The sequence below is a fragment of the Cnephaeus nilssonii genome, assembly GCF_951640355.1.
Source record: "Cnephaeus nilssonii genome assembly, chromosome: 3".
Classification (NCBI taxonomy): Eukaryota; Metazoa; Chordata; class Mammalia; order Chiroptera; family Vespertilionidae; genus Cnephaeus; species Cnephaeus nilssonii.
In genome coordinates, this window is record NC_137074.1 from 6,967,182 (window position 1) to 6,981,437 (window position 14,256).

At 54.7% G+C, this 14,256-nt stretch overlaps 1 protein-coding gene across 4 annotated transcripts in view; it reads left to right on the plus strand.

The window, feature by feature from the left end:
• Positions 1–14,256, plus strand: part of ABCG1 (ATP binding cassette subfamily G member 1) — a 64,085-nt gene that overhangs the window by 43,291 nt on the left and 6,538 nt on the right. For all 4 annotated transcript variants that reach the window (XM_079767083.1, XM_079767082.1, XM_079767084.1 and 1 more), the window contains 6 exons: positions 3,020–3,137; positions 3,942–4,074; positions 6,629–6,679; positions 11,268–11,413; positions 11,711–11,834; positions 13,193–13,307. In XM_079767083.1, coding sequence (XP_079623209.1) covers positions 3,020–3,137; positions 3,942–4,074; positions 6,629–6,679; positions 11,268–11,413; positions 11,711–11,834; positions 13,193–13,307 — 687 coding nt within the window. The remainder of the gene's footprint in view (positions 1–3,019; positions 3,138–3,941; positions 4,075–6,628; positions 6,680–11,267; positions 11,414–11,710; positions 11,835–13,192; positions 13,308–14,256) is intronic.

Consider the following 14,256-nt stretch of genomic DNA (forward strand, 5'->3'; position numbering starts at 1 on the left):
GCCTGTCAGGTGATCTTTCCATGGTGCCAAGAAACAGAGCTGAGTAGGCCTCATTGGCAGGAAAGTAGGGCGGCCGGGGTGTTGGGACGGTCCGTCTGCATTTCACTGTACTACCGGGGACCGAGCAAGGTGCGAAGTAAAGGGCAGCTTCGTTGCATAGAAATAGGGCTGTGCACATGCTAACAGGTGTTCTGGTCCCTCGGCCTGTGCCGGGAGCCCACTTCTGAGTTTGCGCCGCCTCCTCCATCGCAGCCTCTGTGGGCCCAGGAGATCGATGCCTCCTTGACTTCTGTTTCCAGCGTCACTTTTAAGTCTTAAATCCCAAACACGTGTTTGTCATATTTAAAGAAAGACAGGTTTCTGATGTTAGAGAAGGGAGCCCCACGTTGGGTCTCGTACCTTCTCCACCACCAAACCCCCCGTGGGTCCCACATGTGAGGACCCTGCAGCATGTCACACACACGCACTCCTGTCTTTCCTGGTACCTGGTGCCCCTCTCCGAGGCTGGGTCGTCTGCCTGTGAGGCCAAGGGGCTCATTTGACTCAACAGTGTCCCTGTCTAGCACCAGGGCTCACGGCCAGACCCACAGTTCCAGTCTGGTGGCTGTAAGGGAGGAGACCACAGTCTGTCCCCCACTCCGCCCGCCTCTTCCCTTGAAAGGGCCGGATGCCCCCCCAGCTACCACACCCGTGTCTGTTCCTGGCTTCCTGTCCATGAGCATCCCAGCCTGTGACCTTCCTGCAGCGATTGTTATTATCTGTGCCCCAGTGTGGACCCCAACCCCAAGGGCCAGCACCAGGTGACGTCAGAGGGAGAGCAGAGCCTCTCAGAGTCCCAGAGCAAGGCTGCGTTTGGGCTGTCCTGACCCACGTGCAGGCTGCACTTGGCCTCCAAGTGGCCATGGCATCTCAGCAATGCACCTGCATCCTCAGGCAGCTCCTGGTTTACAGGGGACCAGCTGGGGAACAGCCTTGAACTTTGAGGAGAAACAGCTTATAAGAGGGTTTGCTCGGAGGTGACCCTGCTCTGGATCTGTACCAACAAGAGGCTGGTCATGAGAAGATGGGTCTGGAGGGTCTGGCGTCTAATGCTCCCTCGGTGATGTCAGGCAGGTCCCCTGTGGCCCAGGTCCCAGAGCCCCTGGCTCAACAGAGCTCCATCCTGATTCAGAACCTGCTGCACTGCGAGCTTGACCTTGCAGAGGAGAGGTCTCTGGTGTCCTCCAGGCCTTCCGTCTGTCTGTCCACTGAGGGGCAGATGCAGCCCTTTGGGGTCCCCATCCCCTCCCACCCATGGGTCTCCTTTAACTCCCACCGGCCGGTGTTGGCTGACCTGGCGTCATGGACCTCCCAGTGGTAGGCATCTGGCTCATTTGCAGCTCTGAGCCAGTCTTCCAGACGCCTTCCATTTGTGCCTCTGCCCCTTCCCCACAGGGACAACTGTCTCAGCCCTCCCCAGGCACCGCCACTCTCCGTAATGAGCCGCGTCGCAGGGCCACAAGCTTCCTGCCTTCGTTTCCGCTTCTCTCTGCCTGGTTAAACAAGGCCCTGGGGACTCCCCAGCTAAGTCAAGGTGGCATCTGATGACAGTTTGGGTGCTCAGGTGTCTTATCTGTGAAAGATGGGACTCTCCAGACTGTGGCTGAGGCTCAAATAAACATACAGGTTTGGGGTCCAGGGAGCATCCAGCCTCGGGCTGGGGGGAGAGTAGGATCTGGTGGGATGCCCCACACCCCTTTCTCACTGGGCCCCCTAAACATCATGTGGGAGCTAAAATATTGCATTTGCATGGTCCCGTTCTGCAAGCATTTCTCAGGAACTGTGAAATATTTCTGAATTAGGAGTCTTTGAACACGAATCCAGTCTCTTCTGTTTTATTATTTATCACACACATGAATAGTTCACTCAAAAAGAACTCATGTGCCTCTGTTTGGGATGTGTAGACTTTTTTTGTCTTTTAACAAAGCTCTTGGATGGAGACTTGGCAGAAATTCCAAAGCAATTTGATGTGGCTACAAATAATATGCTTTTAATTATCAAATAACATATTAGCATAATAATTTATGAATAAATCCTATATGAATAATTTATGTTTGTATAACTTATAAGTAAAAATCACAAATGAAATAATCTATACTAATAAGAGGGTAATATGCAAATTGATCAGGATGCCCTCATGCAATGACCGAACAGCAGGCTGCATGGGGCGACCAGGCCGGCAGGGGGTGCAGTTAGGGGCGATCAGGCAGGCAGGTAAAGGCTGTTAGGGACGATCAGGTAGGCAGGCCAGTGAGTGGTTAGCAGCCAGTGGTCCTGGATTGTGAGAGGGTGCAGGCTGGGCTGAGGGGACACCCTCCCCACCCCCATGCACAAATTTTGTGCACCGGGCCTCTAGTAAATTAATAATTTGTTTAACCATCATGGGGGCAGAAGCAGTGTGACCACTGGTGTGACCCTGGGCAGAAGCAGTGCGGGAGCATGGAAGAGTCCCTGGTACACCCTGGACACTTGCTTTCTCATTCTGAAAGGAGAATGGTGGACTCCTCATGCCCTAGATCAGTGGTTGCCAACCTTTCAGACCTCACGGACCACCAGTGGTCTGCGGACCACCGGTTGGCGACCGCTGCCCTAGGTAGTATGTGTGAGAGTGCTTTGTACAGTCAAATGCATTGGCCGCCAACCGGTGGTCCACAATCTGCTGGTGGTCCATGAGGTCCGAAAGGTTGGCGACTGCTAGTCTAAAGCATTACACACTTACTGGTAACTGTCATTAACATAATCCATGAAATGCAATTGAAGTAGAGGCATGAGAAATCTTGCTTTTGGCCTTGGATCTAAGGTCAAATGTACTGTGTGTTTACCTGTACAGCAGGGGGCGGGCAGTGAGGGGCGACCTTCCGTCTGTCTGTCTACTGAGGGGCGGATGCAGTCCTTTGGGGTCCCTATCCCCTCCCACCCATGGGTCTCCTTTAACTCCCAGTCCTGTGATAGAGAGTGAGTATGATCTGCTTTTCTACAGGATACAAGACCCTGCTGAAAGGAATTTCTGGGAAATTCAACAGTGGGCAGCTGGTGGCCATCATGGGTCCTTCCGGGGCTGGAAAGTCCACGCTCATGAACATTCTGGCCGGATACAGGTGAGCACACCCTGGAGAATGAGGTCCCCGCCGTGTGTGGCCTGTGGCGGCATATGAACAGGGAAGCCACCTCAGTCCATCCCATCCCTTCTGAAGGTTCTGTACAGGCTCCAGCGAAGCCTGGGCTGATGCTTCAGAAGGCCTCAGGCAGCAGGGATGGGCAAAGGAGGGAGGGAGGGAGCGTGGCTGGCGGGACTGTGCCCCTTCCATTTCCAAAGTACACATGGGTGCCCACTCTGTCCACCATGAATACCTGGCTGGTGGAGGACCACACGCTTGGCTGAGTGGTCCAAGGCGCAGGCCCCCTCCTCTTTCAGCCACGTGAGCCCAGGGGCCCTGCTGTGTCCCAGGCTCTGGGGAGCTGGTTCTGACATAGTGGCCACACCCCAGACTGCAGAGTCTTGGCCTTTGGGGCAGCCACTGTAACCGTGGCTACACACAGGATTGTTCAGAAGCCAACCTTAGAAATCCTCCCGAGAAGCCCGGGGTGTATATCTGAGCTGTGGCCGCCTGTAGGAGCATCCATGCGCATCGCTGCTTGTTGATGGGCATTTGCTACAAACATGCCATCCCAGGGAGACCTCCCTCCGCCTTTCCCTTCTGTGCTGGGCATTTTCTCTGCAGTTCCTTCCTGCGAATACTAGGCTGTCCCAGGTCTCCGTCCTTCCTGCCCCCACGTCTCTGTGGCAAATGTTCCAGCCTGGAAGGTGCTGGGAGGGGCCGCCTCTCTCTCAGGCCCTCCCCAGCCCTGGACGGGGAACAGGAGCAGGAGCCAGGCTGACCAGTGCTCTCCTGGCCTTGCAGGGAGACGGGCATGAAGGGGACCATCCTCACCAACGGCAAGCCCCGGGACCTGCGCTGCTTCCGGAAGGTGTCCTGTTACATCATGCAGGACCACATGCTGATGCCGCACCTCACCGTGCAGGAGGCCATGATGGTGAGCTGCCCCCTGTCCTCCATTAGCGGAGCTCTGACACCAGCTGTTGGGACAGCTTTGTTGAAAACAAACCTCAAGATTCTGGGTTCTCGTAGACCCTGGATGGCCAAATCAAGGCCGAATTCCTGAGAAAGGTATTGACCCTACCGATGTGGGTGGCCCCTTCCTAGGTGACCCCAGTCCTAACCCCTATAGGGCCAAGTTCCCGTCAGCCTGGTGCTGGATTGGGTCTCCTCCTCCTCTGACTCATCTGCCTGCCTGCCTGCAGGATGCTGCCCACCTGCTGGGTCCCGGGCCCTGCACTCACAGAGCCCACAGTCATCAGACATGTAATCCTGCGGAAGCACGGAGAGAGGCAGCCTCTAGAGCTGTGGTTCTCAACCTTCCTAATGCCGCGACCCTTTCATACAGTTCCTCATGTTGTGGTGATCCCCAACCATAAAATTATTTTTGTTGCTACTTCATAACTGTAATTTTGCTACTGTTATGAATCGTAACGTAAATTTCTGTGTTTTCCGATGGTCTTAGGCTCTACGTGACCCACAGGTTGAGAACCGCTGCTGTAGAGCCTAAGATCATCGGAAAACACAGATATTTACATTACGATTCATAACAGTAGCAAAATTACAGTTATGAAGTAGCAATGAAAATAATTTTATGGTTGGGGGTCACCACAACATGAGGAGCTGTATTAAAGGGTCGCGGCATTAGAAAGGTTGAGAACCACTGGGCTAGAGTGAGCTGTTGGCCAGGGCATCCTGTACACTGGGGTCCAGAATGGCCTGGCCATCATGCTCTTTGAACAGACCAGGATCCTGCCAAGTGCCAGGATTTTAAAAGGCCCCGCCCACACCATCAGGGACCACGCTGACCCAGCTGTGGGCACCAGGACCCCTGGAGTGTCTCCCATTGAGAAGAGATGGGAAGGCCCATCAGCGCCCTTTGCTCCTCGAGGTGCGTTTCAAATGGCAAGGTGCCTGGTTGTCCGCTTCATCCTCGTCCACTGTAAAAGGCAGGGCCTCTGAGCCGCTCCTGGCATGTGGTGCGACGCCCTCAGCCTGTCTGCCTTGCGCCCTGGTCAGAGGCCGGGGTTCGCCTTGGTTTTCCAGCCCAAGCTCCTCATCGCGACTGGGCAGAGCTTCCTCCCTCTGGCACCAGAGAGACGCGCTGCCCAGCCTTGCGTCCCAAGGGCAACTCTTAGCAAAGGGGAGCAGGGTAAGGTGTCAGCTGTGTGATCTGCTCCTTAACCTGCTTTGTGGGGAGACAGAGAGGAGGGCCCTGCGGGGTTCCTCTCGTCGTCCCTGGAACTCAGTGTTGTGTAAGGCAGGGGACACCTGTCCCCCAGGCTGGCCCCCCGAGGAGGCCGTGTCCCGGTGGCTCTGATTGTTTATCTGATGCGAGCACAGGGAACTTAGGAGGAGCTTGCAAACAGAATGGGAAGGTTAGTGGGAGCAAGCTTTACACATCCCCTGTTGCTACTTCGTCTCATCTCAGGTGAGCAGAGAGAATCTTCACTTTGATTTCTGGCTCAGTTGCTGCTTTCTTTGCAAACAAGCCTGGTGACTCCTGTTTGTCATCTCCCTCCTCCCCGTACCGTCTCACCAGGCTCTGCTGTGAAATTCATTTATTTTCACAATGAAACTCAATGAAATTCTAACTTGAAGCCATGATCTCTTTTACCCCCTGAAGTCTTGTCACACACGTAGGGATCATATTGACTATCAGCTCTGGGTTATGCATCTTCATGGCTGCTTCTGACCCTCACAACCATGAGACTAACCAAGAAGTGACACCTGGTGTCACCGGGCAAGCAGCTGGCCCGACCGAGCTGACCTAGGCCTGGCCCTGTCTGACTCGGCGACTGCGGCCTCTTCTCCACTCTGCCCTGCGTCTCAGTCTGTCATCGATCCTCATGGCGACTTCACCAGCTCACTGGTGGGCAGGTTCTAACCTCACCACTGTGCCCGTGAGGAAACTGAGGCTCATTTCCTAAAGCCACAGAAGTCGGCAGAACAGAACCAAAGCTGACCCTGGGCGTGGGGATGACTAGTCAGGGATTTCCCCGGCAGGGCCAGGGGGCCAGGGGTGTGCTGGCCACCAGGATCTCAAACAAGACAACAACAACACCAGAGTCCTGATTTGTAGCGCTTGCCACTTTCTGTGGTGTAAATATTCTCAAATACTCCATGATGAGCAATGGATAGTTTTAAGCTATCAACGGTTTCACAGGTGGCTTGTGAAATTCCTAAATATGCACCACTAGTCTTCAAGCCCCTGAGGCCTTAGGTTTCCTTATCTCACAGTTGCCCACATCTAATTAATTCCCCTCACGGACACCCCGCTGCAAATTCAACAGGGAGAACGGAAAGCACCCCAGACACGCACGGCTGTCCTAGACCCCACCTCTACTGAGCCAAGGGAGGTGGGAAGCCATGACCTTCTCTGGGGGTTTTCCTGCAGCCACTGGGGCTCTGGCCCGTGGTGTGGCTTGTGAGGTTTGCCCTGCCGAGGGCCATCTGTTCTGACTCCACACTGTATCCCTCGTCCCCTGCAGGTGTCCGCGCATCTGAAGCTCAAGGAGAAGGACGAAGGCAGAAAGGAGATGGTAAGTGTGTGCCTTGGGGCCACAGGTGGTCCAGAAAGTGCACGAACTTGCATTTGGCAGACACATGTGCGGGGACGTTTGGGCGCCGGCGATGTCGGTTTGTCGCCTTACCTTCTGTGTGTAGGCGATGGTGTCATCTCAGTGTGCTGCATTCTCGCCTGGCAGCCAGGACTGGCCACTCTGCCGCAAGAGCCACAGCCTTGACTCTCGTGTCCTGGCGCTGCCTCACCAACAGCAAGGACGCAGCGGGACACCGGCCTGAGCGCTCAGGTGGCCGGAGGGCCCGGCCTCGGCTCAGCCCAGGCACGGTGTTTGTCTTAGTTAACGTGCGGCACACGCAATTGTTGTTATAAAATATTAACAATGAAGGTGGTTAGTCACTCGTTTAAAAATAACCAGCCTCCACCCACACACACTTGCAAGAAGAAATTTGATTCTCACATGTTATTAACCAGCCTTTAAAAAAAAATGAATTGACCAAGTTTCCAGGGTGAGTAGGCCATCTAATCCCTTTGATGGCTCTCTTCACTCCCCAGGGAACAGCGAGGGTGCTGGGTAAGCAGACCCAGTGGGGAGCACCGGGAAGCCCCATTGGGGGTTTGGGGGGGAGTGGAACCAATTTATATTTACACACATCGCAGGGAAACAGCTTCCCTCCTCTCCACTCCACACTGAGCGCCGGTGGGATGTTCAGTATAGAATTTGGGGAAGTTCCGCCTATTAAATACCATGTTATCTTCTAAGGCCCTTGTAGGACCACGGCCCAGCAGGGGAGAAGCAGAATCCACAGGATTAGCCCCAGTGGTGCAACGGGACTCTTCCTGTGTGGAAGGGACCGGGGTGGCGAAGAGAATAGCTCTACAGGCTCAGGAAGCACTAGCAGCCACTCTGTTTACGCCTGTCCCCTCTCCTGTCCCTCAGAGTAGCTGCCGTTACATAAATGTAAACCGCCCTGGTGTGGAAGGAAACGCTGGCATCTTTAGGCTTCCCCCTCGCCCTTCCTGTCCTCCTCTCCTTGTCTCCCCCCCCGCCCCCCGCCCCCTCCAGGCTCTTAGGGTTCCGCCCTTGAATCTGCCAGGGGAGGGCTAGCTGCACAGTGTAGGGGGAAGAGCCCCATTTCTGTGACCAGCGGAACTTGTGCTGCCGAAGATGTGTCACGTGGAACGCTTCCATTCTGAGGCTGAAAGGAATACGTGGGTTTAACGGAACCAGAAACAGAGATGTAGGGAATGTGGGAACCACACGTGTTTCTGTCCCTTGTCAATCAAAGGCCGTTGGCATCAATTGGACGCCAACAGGACCCTTCAGTTTGGGTTGCGGTGAAGAAGGAGACTTGATGCGGTGCACACAACTCAGTTGTGACACAGCACGGCGAAGGGGAGTCCCTTCAGCCCTGCCTCCCCGGGACCCATGGGGTAATCTCCACCACTGCCAGCCCCCTCTGGGCTTCCTCCGAAAGGTGGGCATGGAAGGCCAGGCCCCCCTCTGGGCTTCCTCCGAAAGGTGGGCACGGAAGGCCAGGCCCCCCTGCCTCTGGGCGGCGTGAGGCTGAGTTAGGTGATGCCTTTAGTGTGTCTGAGCTGCAGACACGCGTGGCCCATGAGTAAGTAGGCCATGGAGCACTTCCCTACAGCCTGACCCGCATGGACCCGCCTTTCCAAAAGGGAGGAGGAGCTGGGGAGGGAAGGCAGCCTTTGCTCACCGGCTGGGAACACCGGGCGTGCTCCTCAGCTGACTTTCTATATTGGGGAGCACAGCCAGCCGCCCTTTGGCGTCCTGCACTGGCTTTGTCTGTTACGTCACGACCTTCAGAGGCAACATCTAGCCTCATCCCGGTAGCTGGCTCCATCTAAGCCAGCCTCACACTGCCCCGAAGGCAGGCGGGGCCTGGCCTTCCCGTCCCTGTTGCTGACGGAAGCCCAGAGCGCAGGAGGCAGTGGGGTCTTGGGGGGACAGGCCACCGGAACCCTCCCTATCTGCTCGGGCAGAAAGGACAGGCGCATATGGCTTTCTTGGTAGGGAATGGAGGGATCGCAGTATGGAATTTGGGGGAGTTCCGCCTATTATACACCATGTTGTCTTCTAAGGCCCTTGTAGGACCACAGCCCAGCAGGGGAGGAGGAGGGGGGCCTGCCCGAGTGCATGTCCTCCATGTCCCCGGCCCAACACATGGGCCAGAGCAGAGCCTCATGCTTGGGCCATGCACACGTTGACATTAGGCTGCGTTTACATGCATTCGGTGGGGGTCTCCCCTGGACCGTGTGGCTGCATCATCCCCAGGGAGTGAGGGCCTCACCCTTCTCTTCAGATCCCTCTGATGCCGGGTTGACCAAGGCTGCGAGCCCCTCCTGCAGGGCCCACAGGTGTGCTTGGGCCCTGCACACGTTTCTCACCGGGAGTCTCCAGGCCAGGCCGCCCACCCATCTTCCTGGCCCCAGCCACGTGCAGGTCCACCTCCCGCAGCGATCCTCCGGGGGAGCGTGTGGTTATTCTCAGGATGAGAAGCCCGTCACATGCCCTGACTCACTTCCCTCCGACTCCGGCGTGGAACACAATAGACGGGAACGTTCTGGCGGAGAGGAAGGTGTTGTCCGGCCTGTTTCCCAGAAAGCAGCCTCGGCCCTCAAGAGCCTCCAGGGAGGGGGTCTTCCTCAGGAGCGAGGTCCCAGGGCCAGATATTGTTCTCCGACTAGTTTTGAAGCAGAACTAACCTGCAGAGTGTCAGTCTCCGGACCCACTGAGAGAACTGGGTGGGCGGGAGCCCGCTGGATGGGCGGGAGAAGGGAAGGCACCAGCATTTGCCTCTCCACGTCCAGCCTCCACTCCACATCCAGCCTCCACTCCACATCCAGCCTCCCCTCCACATCCAGCCTCCCCTCCACTTCCAGCGTCCGCTCCACAGGGGTTGAGGGACGCTGGGCCACAGTAGTCAGCCCTCAAGGAAACAGATGGATGGGCACAGGGTGTGTGCCATGTCTGTGATGCTCCAAAGTGAGCCTAGAATGACTGGTGTGACTCCTCCTGCTGTGACGTTGGCCTGTGGTCCTGTCTGCCCAGGGTGGACGTGTGCCCGGAAGAGCCGCCCCACCTGCCCCACGTCGATAGCCTTTTCTAGAGGGTGACCTCGCTGACCTTATTTCTGGGTTGGTGTCCCACAAAGGCATGCAGGGCCTGGCCTTCCCATTCCTCTTACTGACGAAAGCCTAGAGCCTTTAGTGTGTCTAGAGGAGGCAGAGGAGTGGGGTTTAGGGGTCAACAAGAGAGAGGATGAGAAGGATTCGAACCCAGGCCTGTCTAACCACCTGCTTCCCAGCCTGTGGCGCTGCGGTGTCCTGCCGCTTTCTGTCGCCTAAGCCTAACTCTGTGGTGACTGTGCTTCAGTGATCCAAGAGCCGGATGGAAATCTTCCTCCTTGCCAGTTCCTTCTCCTTTGCATGACCTCATCTCCCAGAGAAGCTGCTAGGCTGGGTCCACCCAGATGGACCCAGGAGCCACCCTGGGCTGGGACGATGGCTGGGCACATTCAGGTGGGACCCCCGGGAGGTGAGCCTGTTGTGGAGGCCGGGAGGCCGACAGCTGACCTCTGAGAAGATGCTGGGCCGAAACTGGCACTGCTGTCTGCCCTGCGGTCTGCTGACCCTTCTGTTCCCTGAGCCAACAGTGGATCGATAATCCCATCAGACAGGAGGGCTCAGCCCACAGTGCACTGTTTGTATCTCCGTGCGCCTGCGTCTCAGGGGGACATCGGGACGCTGTGGAGGGACTGGCTGCTTCAAGCCGTTTTATCGTCTTGCTACCCCTTCAGAGACCTTGTTTTCCTATTGACAAGGGCAGAGGGGGCTCCTTCCCTTCTTTCTGAGAGGCCTGGCCTGGGTGGTGTGTGTCTGCAGGAGCTGCCGTCAACTAAATGTTCATGCCTGCCAAGCACTTTCTTTTTCTTTTTTAAATATATTTCTTTATTGATTTCAGAGAGCAAGGAAGAGAGAGAGAGAGAGAGAGAGAGAGAGAGAGAGAGAGAGAGAGAAACATCAATGATGAGAGAGAACCATTGATTGGCTGCCTCCTGCACGCCCCCTACTGGGGATTGAGCCCCGCAACCTAGGCATGTGCCCTTGGCCAGAATTGAACCTGGAACCCTTCAGTCCACAGGCCGACGCTCTATCCACTGGGCCAAACTGGCTAGGGCCCTGCCAAGCACTTTCATTCATGATCTCATTTCACCGCCTCGGTGGCCGGCCCTTTGTGCCACCTGGTCATCTGTCCACCCACGTGTCCGCCAATCACCCTTCTACAGATGCTCACTGAACCCCTCCCTGACCTGGCCCGGAGCCAGGCTTACAAGTGAAGGTCAGGACAGGGGGCAGGATAGGGACCCGGCCCAGGCGGATCTGGCTTCACCACTGCTTCAGCCTCCCAGGCCGAAAGCAGGACCTTGGACTTGGAAAAGGGCCGCCTGGGATGGGTGCTGCGTGGGTCGGGGTGTGCTGGGAGTGGGTGGGGGAGGCAGCAGGTGTCCACGTGGTGCTGGAGGTGGTGACGTGTGGTGGAGGGTCCCTGATGGCTGCTCTGGCTCTGCTCCTCCCTCCAGGTCAAGGAGATCCTGACGGCTCTGGGCTTGCTGTCTTGTGCCAACACTCGGACCGCAAGTCTCTCAGGCGGGCAGCGGAAGCGCCTGGCCATCGGGCTGGAGCTGGTGAACAACCCTCCCGTCATGTTCTTTGATGAGCCAACCAGGTACTCAGGAGCAGCCGGGGGAAGAGCCCCTGACCTCTGCGCCAGCAGATTTTACGGGGGCCCCTACTGTAGCTTTAGAAGGGGGAGGTGTGTGCCCTGCCTGCCCCATCTTTTTCTCCTCCTATTTTGGGGTCACAGGGCAGAGGCCTTACTTGCCCCACTCTCCCTGTCTGAGACTAGGAGACACCCATGGGCTCGGGCTTGCACACAGACCTACCCAGTGCAGTTTGAATGTGAGCATGGTTTGGCGGGGGGGGGGTTCCCTGCAAACGTCTCATGGTGCCCCTTGACTTGCAGCGGCCTGGACAGCTCCTCCTGCTTCCAGGTGGTCTCCCTGATGAAAGGGCTGGCTCAAGGAGGGAGGTCCATCATCTGCACCATCCACCAGCCCAGCGCCAAGCTCTTTGAGCTGTTCGACCAGGTACACAGACCCTGCTGTGATCAGCCCCTATGAGCCTGAGTTCTGGTACCCAGCTTCCCCTTAGTTCCTGGGGTTGCCTTCAGTGTTGAGTGGCCTTAGTGTTACGTCTCATAAGATGTTGGAGCCATAAGCCACTAAGGAAGGGGGTCAGAAGAGCTGGCCAATGTCTACTCAGGAGCTGTGTGTGGCCATGGGGACTTGGGTGAGTCACTGTAGACATGCTGAGGCTTCATGTTGCAATGGGGAAATACCTGTTTTACTGAATTAGATGACAGATTACTTTATTTGTACAGACAGCCCTCGGGTTACGTCGGACTTGACGTATGTCGTTTCGTGGTTACATCGCCATCTCCCATATATTTATAAAACAAAAAAGTTCTGTCATTTCGACGTATGTACATATGTGCTTTATGTTTTTTATTATTTACTTACCACAAGTGAAGGTCAGGAATTGTTATTTTTCTTTTAATTTTTTTTTAATGATTCACTTCATTACTGCTGTGTATGTGCTCCATGTGAGTGACGTAGGTGCTTATGTAGTAGGTGGGTTCCGACTTATGGCGAAAATTGTGTTACATCGTGCCGTAGGAATGGATCTCCGACATACCCCAAGGACCTACTGTATAATATCATGTTTTATAAATCTTAGGTTTTGATATTATGAGAGAGAAAAAATCCCAAGGGTTGAAATGTGTAGGCTCATGAATCTTTCCCAAGCAGGTGGTTAGTTAGTGTGCAAAAACAATATAAGGAAATAATTCAGGGCCTCATGATATCCTCAGTTTTCCCTGACTCACCATGGATTTCCCTGTGGATTTTAACAGAGTCTGAAATGGAGAGAGAGAGAGAGAGAGAGAGAGAGAGAGAGAGAGAGAGAGAATAGATAGATAGATAGATAGATAGATAGATAGATAGATAGATTTGGTTAAATGAATGGATGGAGGGTGGATGGGTAGATGGGTGGATGAATATATGGATAGAGGTATGGAAGGATGGAAGGGTAGATGGATGGGTAGGTTGGTGGAGGGTTGGTTGGTGGATGGATGGGTGGGTGAATGAATGGGCGGGTGTATGGATAGAAGGGTGCAAGGGTGGGTGGGTTGGTGGATGGATGGATGGATGGATGGATGGATGGATGGATGAATGGATGGATGGGTGGTAGGTGGATGTAGGAGTGGAGGTGAGGAGGTGGTGGATGGTGGATGGATGGATGGATGGGTGGGTGGTGGATGGGTGGTGGATGGATGGGGGAGTGGAGGTGTGGTGTGGTTGAATAGGTGGTGGGTGGGTGGGTGGATGGATGTTGAGAGCATGAGGGCAGGCAGGGTTGATGTTTACCTCTCCTTGCTTTTTTCTAGCTTTATGTTCTTAGTCAAGGACAGTGTGTGTACCGGGGAAAAGTCTCCAATCTTGTACCATATTTGAGGGATTTAGGTCTGAACTGTCCAACCTACCACAACCCAGCTGATTTTGGTAAGTATAACCTTGACCAGGAAGGAAAAGAAAGGGTTGTTTTGTTTGTTTGTTTGCCACTCTTGGTGGATTTTCACTTTTACCAGAGGCCTTCGGACAGGGCTTTTGTTAATAGTCCACAGATGGCTCAAGTGCCATCCTATGGTGGAACTTCTAAGGACAGAGAAAAAGAGGTTGTTTTCCCCTCCAGATAAAATGACAAGGGAGCTGTTGTTAGGAGCAATATTTTCTAACATCTCTTGTGTTAGTCCCAGGTTACAGGAAGTTATTTCTAACAAGAAATAACCTTGTGGCCCCATCACTCCAATCTCTGTCTCTGCCTTCATGTGGCTTTTTTCGCTGTGTGTCTCTGTTTTTGGATTCAGGGCCCATCCTAACTCCAGGATAGTTTCACCTCAAGACCCATAACCAATTACATCTGCAAAAAAACATTTGTCAAATAATGTCATATTCTGCGGTTCCAGGTGGACGTGAATATTTGGGGGATGCTATTCAACCCACTACAACCCTCCTGGTCATCAGCACTTCTCATTCAGTTGCTTTTCTTTCAAACATCTGGCCACACTCCCAGGATTTCGTATTTCCTACAACATCATCTCCCAAGTTATGTTCCACAAGACACTGTTCTCTCACTTGAGCGAGAGTGTGGGAATGGGAACGTGCAGGGAACAGCCAGCTTTGTTTAAAGGCAGTGGGACAGGGTCTGGTTTATAGTTACAAGAGAGAAGCATGATTGGGGACAGGTGTGCTGATCAGGGGAGGGTGGTGAGGTCCAAGGCCTGCAAAGAGGTGAGAACCTAGAGGAAAAGATGGACAGGAAGAGAAACAGGGTCCATGCAACCTCCGGGAAGTTCTAGAAAGGTTAGGGCGTGGCTTCTATCTCCTCCACGTCACCTGGAGAGAAAACTGGAGTGCACAAAGAATGGCGTGTGGGGAGGGGTGGGTGTGA